This window comes from Aphis gossypii, chromosome 1 (genome assembly GCF_020184175.1).
Source record: "Aphis gossypii isolate Hap1 chromosome 1, ASM2018417v2, whole genome shotgun sequence".
In the NCBI taxonomy this organism is placed as follows: Eukaryota; Metazoa; Arthropoda; class Insecta; order Hemiptera; family Aphididae; genus Aphis; species Aphis gossypii.
In genome coordinates, this window is record NC_065530.1 from 15,381,202 (window position 1) to 15,393,890 (window position 12,689).

At 30.1% G+C, this 12,689-nt stretch overlaps 2 protein-coding genes across 2 annotated transcripts; one reads left to right on the forward strand and one right to left on the reverse strand.

Moving 5' to 3' along the window:
* The first annotated feature begins 144 nt into the window (after positions 1-144).
* On the forward strand, positions 145-3,297 carry LOC114129144 (proliferating cell nuclear antigen). The gene is made up of 5 exons (XM_027993791.2): positions 145-559; positions 647-812; positions 2,535-2,679; positions 2,750-2,889; positions 2,948-3,297. Exons 1-5 carry the CDS (start codon positions 339-341, stop codon positions 3,053-3,055), a joined length of 780 nt encoding a protein of 259 aa, XP_027849592.1. The 5' UTR covers positions 145-338; the 3' UTR covers positions 3,056-3,297.
* Positions 3,056-12,352, reverse strand: LOC114129136 (zinc finger protein 227). Its single transcript, XM_027993778.2, has 4 exons — positions 11,997-12,352; positions 5,190-5,858; positions 4,481-4,660; positions 3,056-4,355 (listed from the first exon to the last, which is right to left on the reverse strand). Exons 2-4 carry the CDS (start codon positions 5,841-5,843, stop codon positions 3,927-3,929), a joined length of 1,263 nt encoding a protein of 420 aa, XP_027849579.1. The 5' UTR covers positions 5,844-5,858; positions 11,997-12,352; the 3' UTR covers positions 3,056-3,926.
* Between the last annotated feature and the right edge of the window lie 337 nt (positions 12,353-12,689).

The following is a 12,689-nucleotide window of genomic DNA, read 5'->3' on the forward strand; positions in this document are numbered from 1 at the left end:
TAAAATGTTTTTTTTTTAATTGCATTAAACCACGATTTTGAAAAAATTACCTTAAATTATGAATTGTTAAAAAAGGTTAAGTTTTGGTGTTGGTCACATTGTCAAGTACCGCCATTTTCCCGCGTTTATGGGCACTATCTTTTGTGAATTGTAAATTGTAATTGCGAATCGTCGTCTATCGAGTACCGAGTATTCTTTCTATCTTAAGCATTTAGTCTATTAAACCATCAAACAATTATTTACTTTTCATTTTATCCTAACCCACATTATTTTGTCGATTTTCTCAATTATATTTTTATTATATTAATTATTTTCTCTAACTTAATTACTCAATAACCATGTTTGAAGCAAGACTTTTGAAGAGTGGCCAGCTCAAAAAGATTTTGGAAGCCATTAAGGAACTTTTAAAAGAAGCAACATTCGATTGTTCCGATTCCGGGATTCAACTTCAGGCCATGGACGACGCCCATGTTAGCTTAGTATCCATGTATTTGAAAAGTACTGGTTTTGATAAATTTCGATGCGATCGGAACTTGTCAATGGGTATTAATCTAGAAAGGTATATATTATAAGCACATTGTTGCTTCTTAAAATATGTTGTCAGATAGTTAATGATATTATATTTATTCATATTATATTATTTTAGCATGGTGAAAATTATGAAATGTTGTTCTAATGATGACATTATGACTATCAAAGCACAAGATAATGCAGATACTCTTACTATTATGTTCGAGACATCAAACCAAGAGAAAATGTCAGACTATGAAATGAAACTCATGAATTTGGATCAAGAACATCTTGGTATACCTGTATGTTGAATCTTTTAAATATTTATATTTTTATGTCTGGTAGATTATGTATTTTTAATTCAAATCTGACATAGGATTATAGGAAATCCCCAAATCCAAATTATAGTTATATACTAATTATAGTTAAAAATTTACCAGAAACGGTTCCATTTATGCCTTACCATTCATGAAAACCCTTCTTGTCGCCTTTTGCGGAAATGGTATAGAAACCTACTATATTGAGTGCGTTGAGAGAGCGCAAGTCCGTCGCACATTCTCCTTGCTATCAAAATTGGTTTCCCTATAATAGAATGACGATTGGGGATGTGCAGAAAAACCGATTTTGGTCGCCGTTGACTTGCGCTCTTTCAGCGTACTCAGTATAGATAACAATATTCTTTATCAAATAAAAAAAAAATATGAAAGAAAGTGTTATCAATAAGTGGCTTCCTTAATCTAGTTGTTCAAGTACATATACTCTAATTGTGTCTGCAAGTACATATTGTGTATTTATTATTAAAGTAAAAATATATGTATATTGTATTGTGAATTTAATGGATAAAAGTAATATAATATGATAATATGATGTATCAGTTAGGAGAGTTCATTAAAAAATTACAATATTCATCGGACAGCTTATTTAATTATATATTTAAAAATTAATTGCTATCTACTAAAATAAGATAAATTGTTTATATTTTTAACACTTCAGGAATTGAAACCAAAAACTTGAAACCAATTTTCTAGTAATATTTTTTGAATAATTCAAACTTAATTTGAAACATAAATGGTTAATATCTAAACAACAAACTTTGTCCTATACTGAATTTTTGGTTTAGTATACCCACATTTCGTTGTGTAAGTAGTTCAGAAAAAACCTAAAAAAAATACCAATTGATTGGTTAAATGAATGACATAAATATATGCTACAGCAAAAAAATGTCTCAAATATTGCTAAAATAGAGAAATAAAGTCCCTCAAAATGTTAAACATATTTTTGCCTATATGAGTTATCCTTAGTCAACTATTTATAAAATCAAGAATATATTCTCACAAAGTTATAAAGTTCACTATAATAATTGATAAAATAATCACATACTCGCTTAAAATTAGTCTTAAGTTACATTATCTATTGATACATTTTTATTCTAATATTTCAGAATATGTAGTATCAATTTCTATTTAATTAATATTAACATAGTACTACATTTTCTTAGCTTCAGGAATAGAATTACTATCAATTTCAAGTCATTCACAAATCACAATTAAACTTTTTAACTAAACTTTTTGAACTTAAAAACTAAAAGGACATAAATATGAACTATAGTTTCCTATAATATATTATACTCTTTCTAATTAATAATATTATAACAGTAATTGTTACAATGTATAATTAATTATTATTTCCTTAATGAAAAATTAATATTTTTCATCCCTATTTTGAAAACCCTTTTAAAATTAAATTTAATTTAATTTAACTAAATCACAATGTATAATAATTAATAATAATATAATTTGGAAATCATCATAGATTATATATATTGTATGAAAAATAAATTTAGATGTACCTATTAATTAATAAATAACTATAACTTATAGTTTCTTTTTCTATTCATTATGTTTTTAAATATACTAAGTAAAACATACTTACTGTTATTTGAATGTCTGATGGTCAATGGATTTTAATTTGCTAAAAAAATAGAGTAAATGTTTGATGATAAATGCTTGTGTTTTTATTTTAAGGAAACAAATTATTCTTGCGTAATTAAGATGCCTTCAACTGAGTTTGCAAGAATATGCAGAGATTTGAGTCAGTTTGGAGAATCTGTTATTATTGCTTGTACTAAAGATGGTGTAAAATTCTCTACATCAGGTGACATTGGTTCAGGTAAGCTAACATCATAATACTATTAATTGTACAATGAAACTATTAATTGTTTTTATTTTAATTTAAATAGCTAATGTCAAACTTTCTCAAAGTGCATCAATTGATAAAGAAGAAGAAGGAGTTTCCATTGAAATGCAACAAGCTGTATGTTTGACGTTTGCTTGTCGTTACCTGAATTTGTTTTGCAAAGCAGCTCCTTTATCTCCACAAGTAATATATTATATTTTGCTGAAAAGTTATTTTAGTTATTAACTAATTTTTTTTTTAGGTTATTTTATCAATGTCTGGTGATGTTCCATTAGTAGTAGAATATCAAATTGAAGAGTTGGGTTTTATCCGGTATTATTTAGCTCCTAAAATTGAAGAAGATGATTAATTTTAATTGTATTATTTATCTATAATAGATCTTAAGGACAAACTTAATTTTTTAGTTTTTTAACAGAATTCTTATTTGTATACATGAAAACAGTCAGTTTTAATGTTAATATTTTCATTTATTTCTATTAAATATTTACATTATAAGATCGTAAAAAATAAAGTACTGAAAGTAATATAATATATAGTAATTAATAATTATTATTGAATTACTGAGCATATAATAAAAGTACATTTTTAATATTACAATTTCACATTATTATCGGGATTTGGGTTAAATATAATAAATATTTACTATAAGTAGAAAATCTTCGAAAAATAATGTAAAATGGAATGAGATCCTAATTATTTTTACATCACTATATACATTTTATTAGGATTTTACACAATATTATTATATAATTCAATATATGCAGGAAGACAATGATCTTTTTTATCATTGTTGAAAAATAAATTTTAATTCTTAACATCTGCTTATTTTGTACTAGTATCAAAACTATGATATACTTAATTAAAAGTTAAATAAAATAAAAAATGCTGGAAAGATGAAAAGCGTTGCACTAAAACAAAAGTAACATTATTTCATATAAAACTGTATGAATTTGGTATACTTTTTTACAACATAATGTGTTGAAAAATGTCTTAATAGTTATTGGAAGTAAAATTTTAAAGGAGCTTATTATCGAAATACATGACGTATAAGCTTGTCAATAAAAATTTAAAGAATTTAAGGAAAGTAAATGAAATTGGAAATTTTCCATGTAAATTCAATTATGCATTTAGCATTATATTCATGAACTCTAAAAATAAGTTAGACCAAAAAAGTAAAAATGTAATCTTAATTTGTAAACAATTATGTTAATTTAATATTTTTATGTTGTAGGGGGTACTTCATCTTGGGCATTACAGTATTCGACCATTGCATTAGGACTTATGACTGTATCGTGTAATGTTCTCATGTGTCTTAGTAGATTACTCTTTACATTAAAACCTTTATTGCAGACACCACACTGGTACGGCCGTTCACCTGTGTGTGTCCGACTATGTATTAACATGCTCGCATGCGACGGAAACGTCTTAGTACAAGTTGGACACACTTTGCGGCCATTCATTATTCTTGGTCGCGGTCGTTTGGCTGAGGGTAATATACCTGACCCACCGCTTGCCAAACTATTTGTAATGGCCAGCTGTTCCTCCGTATGTGCACTTTGAATATGTCGCACCCAATCTCCGGGTGTTTGGTACTCTTGTTGGCATAGTTCACAACGTAAGGGGGGTAACTCTCCTCCGTCATCATCGTCCTATTTTGTAATAATAATTATAAAAAAAAAAGAATCATTATTAGGATGCTATTAAAATATTTACAAAACAGTTTGTTTTTGATATAGATTGTAGACGCATAGGCGAATAAGTATAATACACGTACTGTGGTTTTTCTTCGTTTTCTTTTCGGTAAATCGGTAATTGAGCCTAATTCGTGGGTTTGTATATGCCTAACCCAAAGGGCTGGTGTTCGAAATGTTTCTTGACACATGTCACATGTCAATGGAGCATAATAATCAGAATCGGCTTCCTCATCATCATCGTCGTAATTGGAATACAGCTCCTGAAAATTGTATAGGTTAGTACTTAGTATGCGAAGAAGAACATTAGGTACATATTTTTTTTCCTGCTTTACCATGCGCAACATAGTAAATTGGTGATTAGTAAAACCAATTTTATGTTTTAGTTTTAATATTAGAGTGAATTAATCTTATGCTCATTATTAAACTTTTAAGAACTTTAACTATGTTTTTATAGCTAGCTTTTTAACGATGTTTCAAAACTTTTCTTCTATATGATAAAATATTTTTACCTAAACAATATTTTACGAAATCATCATAATTATCATAAAAATTTAAACATCGTAAAAAAGTCAACATACAAAATAGGTACAATTAATGCATACATGTTTTTAGTTTTAAATTTAACAATAGAACAATTCACTCTACTAAAATTCTTAAGAGTTGTACTCAATAATACCTTTATTTAAGGCTAGTAAAAACTTAATAATTTGGACTACTCAGTGAACATATCATTATTTTCAATTCTTTACTTGTATTTTAGTGCTTGGTATTATTTTTTAAATCTCTTACCGGTTGAATGGTCATTTCAGTTCGATCACTGTCGTTCCATTCAAGTGGTTCTTCCTTGACGGTGATCTCCAACTGCAGTGCGTTGTGCATGGGGTCTTCGTTTTCCGAATTTTCTTTTTTAACCTCACCATCGTCGTTGTCCTTGTCTTTTTCGTTTTCCTTATTTTCGTTGCCATCAGACAACACCGATAGCGGCATATCACCTTTGGACTTCTGCTTCGACTTGTCATCCTTGTTATTGTCGGGTGTCTGCTGTCTGGGCACCACGCCCACCGTGTTCTCGTTGCTCCGGCACAGCCCTCTCACCCTCAAAACTTCACCAGCTTTCAGCACCCGGTCCAGCTGGCTGTTGGTGACCGTTGCTTCGCCACTGTACATGTATTGGAGCAATATGCAAAGCGTACGATAACTGATATCGGCCGGCAGTACTATGACCAAATTATTGGATAGGCAGCTCTGGAACACTTGGTTCAGGTACGCGCTGCAGGCCGACAACACGAAACGGTGCGCCGACACGTTGCGACCGTCGGTCGTACTTAGCGTCACGTCGGTGAACGCCGTGGTGCCGTGTAACGTCGCAATAGTCGAATGTAAATGAGCACCATGACTATGCCATTTCAATTGGTAGTTTTCAGCATTTGCCATATTGGACATAATACCGGAAGTAATCTGCAACAAAAAAAAGTTTGGATTTATTTATCTGTTGCAGATAGGTAGTTTTTTAAATATTATTAATTTAATATAAGTATACGCTATAAGTTATAGACATATAACTAGACCAATATTTTTGGGGATGCAATAAGTGAAGAGTTCGAAAACACATATAATAATTTATATGTATTAATAGTTTATACATAGGTAGGTAAAATCATATTAAATTTATTAATATTGAAAATATATATTAATCTTTAGTAATGATATTTGTGTAAGTATTAATGTGTTATCTATAAATATGTGTTCATATAAATATTATCATATAAAATATAGATCGAATAATAATAGAATTATATTAAAATTAACAGCATATTATTCTAGTGTTTATACTACGAGTATTTGTAGGAAAAGGAGATATCAGTTTGGTACTGGCCTGCAACACGGTTGCACGATTGACCGTTTAGTTATTACTAATTTTAATTATGTGAACAGTTCACTGGTTTCAGTGGGGGTTTTGATCTAACCTCAAGAGGGGGGGTTGTTAAAATGTCAACTCCCCACCCCTCAATACAAATTATAATCTAGGTATTAAAATACGAGTTACATTAATACATAATATAAAAAAAATCGCCCAAAAAACCATAAAAACCGCCACTGACTGGTTTCACTCTGTTGAAAGCATTTTCACCTCTCTATAAATTTCCAAATTTAAACGGTAGCTGTCATCATCTCCTTATTCACCTATCCAAATGGGGCAAAAACACCAAGATATATTTGTTTCGCAAAAATTGTGCCTAGTTTCACGCTTTCGTGCCACTAACACATTGACCCTACAAGATCATAATTCATAATTAGAAACCTGCACCACACTACATTTATTTTTAATATATCTGACTCACTTTTGGAGTTAGGTCCCTCAACCAGTCTTATCACGAATATCATCAAAAATGACCACATCTTTAATCAATTTCGCAAACCCAAATTAAAGTCCAGTTACCTTATAGATCGTAGGACCAATAATAATAAATAAACAAAAACGAATATTTCAAATGCCTATACATATAGCATTAAAATTAATGAAATATTTTTAAAAGAAAATTTTATAAAGAAAACTCCAATCTAAACAACTGGTGAAATTTTCAAGTATATACGACTTATAATTTTTGAATTATAACAAATTTTTAAATTCGTTTGACTCGTTTGAGAATAAATCATTATCGTTACGCAATATCGTAAAAATTTAAAATTCAAATGCACTTATAATCTTTCCTATAATGATGCTTCGAGTTTACTCTATAGCTACTTGAAGGAAAACTCTTGGCAAATTTACTGTTGAATTTTTTAACCTTAGATATAAACACAAAAATATTTATGATTTTTCAACTACAAAATTACTAGCAAATTTTCGTGATTTTGGCATATTTCGTAAAAATTCGAACTATAAACACTTATAAAAAAATTGTGACTAACGATCTTTGATTTATTTTTAACTACAATAAGAACAACGCATAAGGAACCTTGTATTAATTTTTCAAGTATTTTTGGTCATCTAAAATTTTTTTATTGACACTTTATAATTACCTTCGGAATTGGTTCAAGAGAGTTTTCTCTTGCTCTCGTAAGAAGTTTGACCTTAAAACGTTTTTCTTCAATTTTAATTGGACGAGGGCTGTGATTATGATTACAAAACTTATTGGAATGTACAGTGAATTCATCTGAAATTATTACACGAGCTCCACAGTTTTCAATACACTTCCAATATTTTTTATTTTTTATTTTTCTATCAATTCTAAAATAATAGTTATTGAAAATAAGGCATTCCCCTTTTCGCTGTGTAGAAATATATTCAATATTCGACATTATTATTTAAAAATTGTGAACTGTAAATGCACTAATATCTACAGGTGATAATCATACGTGATACCACACTGACTTGGTTGTTAACTTTGCAGTTATCGCTGCGACGACACACTATATTATTCATTTTATTTTATTTGTATAATTATTGGGGATTTATCAATCGATAACTTCAGAATTGAGAATTGAGATAGTATTATAGCACTAAGATGGTTTCAAATAATAAATATTTCTCTATGTCTATTTATCACTTTTCAAATCAAAAATTCATAACCATGTTCTAAGAGTCTAAGACAAAAATAATTTGAGAATTATGCGGAAAAATGGGATTAATTTGGCGGCGACATGAGATACGACTAAGTGATCCGCCTGTGTTGAAACTGTCAGAGCTACGGACACACCTTAAACTATTTCCATCGTCAATCACGCTATGTTGAATGTGAGGGTAACCACTCAAACATTTGCACTAAAAAAAGTAATCCAGCCTGCAAGTGTGCCCTTTGCATGGCTGCATGGGCAATTATACCTCCAGCTACAAAGGATGTCCAATATTTAAAGTATTTCTTAAACGTCGCAAAACAACTAATACAAAACCATAAACTTCGAATACAGTATTCACGTCCTCTTGTCTCAAAACTACCCCTCACATTCACATAGCTTTTTACGCCTCTATCGCTGACTAAAATAACATATTTTTACGTGATAGCCACACTAACAATAAGTCATTTAATAAATTTATTTCAGAATTTTCCGCATTAATTAATCCCTTCATTGCGCTTTTTACAGTTGTTCTAAACAAACAGCTTATTCCATAGTCCAAAAATTATTCTTACCTTATCATCCAAATTAATACAATATTTTTAATCACCGTATTTACTATCTGTAATTTGTTCATTTTATGAGTGATAAGTTTTCAATTCATATTTATCTTAATTATTATATGTTTTACTGTTTTAATGTGTTATTATCTTGAAATGAATTTTAGTTATCTTATGTATATTTTTAATAATTGTTGAGCTATCATATAGTTACACTAGAAGCTAATAAAAATAGATTTAAAAATAAAATAAAATAAGAGATAATCGATGAAATAAATCAATGTTGTTTTCTTTAAATATTTTATAGGTAGGTCGTAGGTAAAACTTAATATCTGATGCAAAATAAATATAAACAACACGTTATATATAATATATTTATACCTATTTGTCATTTATAGGAATTGGGTACTATACTATGTATTACTATATAATACTTAATGCATGATTTATTAGAAGGAGGATTAGAAACGCCCAATCCACATTCTTCCATCAATCCGTTCGTTAATTGTACATAAACAATGTTTAAAAAATCTAAAGGTACATATATTATTTAATACTACGTGCATTATACCTTTAGGACTTCAGAGTATATAAATATCAAAATATTGATACAAAGTGACAAACTTTCCATTTAAAGCTATATTACAGTTGCTATGCTTATACAAATAACCGAACTACGAATTCTTATAAATGATTCTTTATTATTATAGAATTTATGAGTCGTTATAAGTTTATAAAAATTTTACAGTAACAGTATTACTCTATATTGCCTACGTAGATCCAGATTTGTCTTTGTCCTAGGTCTTTCAGTTAAAATTAAATATGTATTTACTATTTAGCTAATATATTGATTTTACAAAAATTTACAAACCATAAGTTATTTTTTTTGTGTCTAAATACTATTTTTTAGCAGCAAAAGTGCTTCAACTTAATCAATCTTATTTTTAGGTCTAAATGGTTATTTGGTTACAAATAGAATTTACATTTTATATTTTGAGGTAAAATTCCTTTACTGTGTTCCCTGTACTTTTCGAAATAATTAGGAAAAACTGAAAAAAATTATATTTAATCAACACAGAACGCCAGTAAATTTAGACCACGATAGATTATATTATATTATTATACTTTTACTATAATCTACCGTGATTTAGACAAAATTAATTTTTTTTTTTTGTTGTAACTTAAAAATGAATAATCTATGATAGACTATTTTTTTTTACTAAATATTTGTAATAGCATTTAATAGACATAGATACATGATAAAATTCTCAAAATATATCGACTTCTTTTTGAGCTTATTATTATAGAAATTTTTGATTTATGTTGATTTATCGTTTAATATATTATATAATTTGATGATAAAAATGAAATTTTTAAACTGCAATTCGTCTATAGTGCAACCATTGATTAATGATTATACATATATTAGGTAGGTATCTGGTTTATATTATAATTTATAGAATAATATATTTTTGTATATATATATTGAAAACCTATATTTTTAGCTACCTATACAGTAATAACTACATGTGTAGGTAAACTGAAACTGGGGCATAATTTTAGATTGTAAGGGGTTAGGGGAGCGATGATTGGTCTTACATTCTTACAATAATATATAAATACTTTTTGGAACAATAAAAATATTTAAACTTTGATAGCGGTTTCTGATATAAAGTTGAAACTTCGAGGGGTTGGGACTTTGGGAGTTAAAAGTAAAAAAAAATAGCAAAAAAACCTTCAATTTTTGACAAAATCAATTTTTTTTTTTTATTGAACTTAATTTAAGGATAAATAGTTAAAGATCTGATATTTTCACTAAATACTATTCTTTTTGTGCTATTTATAAACATTTGCAATTTTAAACTTATTTAATAGTCTTGTTTTAGATTAATTTATGTGATAAGTGATAATATTTTTGTTTGTGAGTAAAAAGTTTTGAAAATTTATTACGATATTAATTATCTATTTTTAACCTAAAGTAAAATATATAATATATTACTGGAAAGTTAAATTGTTTTTTTTTTTTTTGAGCGCTTTATATTAGAATTTTTACGACATTATTGCATATTATTCACCAGTAAAACAATTTATCCCCCACAAACGATTTTTATTGTTTTGTTGTAATTCAAAAGTGAATAACTATAGATGCTTGAAATTTTAGGTAAAATAAAATATTTTCTTAAGTTATAATATTTTGAAACTATGGTCAACAATGGTTATGCTAAAATTAAACAAGGGCGTTTTTAGCACCCTACAATCACCTCTTATCAATGTGGCAAAAGGCAGGTAACTATAATACCTAATATATCTTATATATATCATTTTTTTCATTATTATTTATTTTATTTATTTGGTATTAAATGTGGCTCTATTACAAATATTAACCTACAACGTCTGCATTATGCTGATTGTAAATAACATGTTATAGATAATACAATTTTATATTATTCTTAAACAAAATAATATGAATTTAAGTTAAACGGAAAAATATAAAGCTCGCGAACTAGGGTATTTTTTAACACGATCATCGATTTCTGCACTGTACACCGTCTACATGTTTAGAGTAAAGATGCACGAAAATTAGTGCCATACGGATTTACGCGTGGGTGGGGTTCGATCCCACATCGAGACAACAAGTTTATTTTTATACATTACAATAATAATAATAAAATTAAAAATTGGATGATTAAATACGAGTTTTATAATACCTACAACTATTATAGGTAGGTACTAACCACTGTACATACACTTAACAGGTATACAGCAGTATTATAATAATAATATATATGCAGGACAATCCACTAGACACTTTTTAATGTAAATTATTAAAAAGAATAAATATGTGGTGATAAATTATTATAAATCGAACGAATTCGTTGTTTAAAGGAAAAACGCAGAGGTGAGAAATGATCATGTTTGGTGAATCGCTTGCCGCGTATTATTTAAAACTCAAAATCTGTGTACCAAGATACTTTATAAAACATATTATAAAAGTCTATCGCAAAAGCTTGAAACAATCGGTAATATTATTATAGTTATTCATAATATAATTTACAGATCCTGTCAACTACTGCACAGTTGGCAACCGGTTTGTGAACGAATATACTTTTTGCCGCGGCGTTCTTATTAATATTAATACATAATAATATATCGGCTAGAAAACGTATAAAATTAACGAAATATTATAATATTTTGTTTCGTAGTAACGATGCGTATGCCCATTAGTCGCCACTAGGTAAGTCGTAATAATTAGTATCGTTTTATAGCCAGGTGGTGTCTGTCGTGTGGCGGCGGTGGCGGTGGTGGCGGCGGCTGTGTGACGTGCGACTATACTATATATATAAGTATATAATATATATACGTGCCAATTATATGTGCGCGGTATATACGATCGCGACTTCGACGGACCTCTCGCGGCCGGTTTCGTTCGCGCGTATAATTTTTTTTTTCATCATTATTATTATTATATTATTTTTACCTGCGGTCGCTATATGGCGTAGGTATAATCCTTGACAACGGATCCACGACGCCGACCACTGCTGTGTATACGCTCCGGCCGATGGCGAGTCGGGCTACGACAAGTCGGGGGCCAGCTGCTGACGACGACGACGACGACGGCGTCGGCTGCGATGCGTGTACGACGGCTGCTGCGGCACGGGACGGCGCGGCGAAAATAAGCGGTCGGCGAGACAGGAGCATGTACACGCGCTATACGCACACTGCACGGGGGCGGCTTGTACGGGAAACGCGCGCGGCTTCGGCGACGGTTGAGCGCAGAGAAAAAAATCGATAAACAATACTGATTATTGATTTTGGCACCGCCGATGACGCGGCGGCCGCCACTGTTCCCGTAGTCGCAGTAGTCGTATAGCACACTATAATATACACACACACACACACACACACACACACACCGAGCACGCGCCGCCAGCACGTTATATATACGTAGTCCGAACGCCCCTCTTCTTCGCCCCGTCCTCTGCTGCTCATCACCAGTGTCGTACGGGGCGGCGACGCCTCGGCGACGGCCGGGGGGGAGCTTATTGCCGAAAAACCCAACCTCCTTGGCAAGTCGGCGAAAAGCGTATTATATAGCTGCTGGTATATACCTAGCTATAGGTACGACAATAACCGACGCGTCGCTACAGCTGCAGCTGCAGCAGATCATATA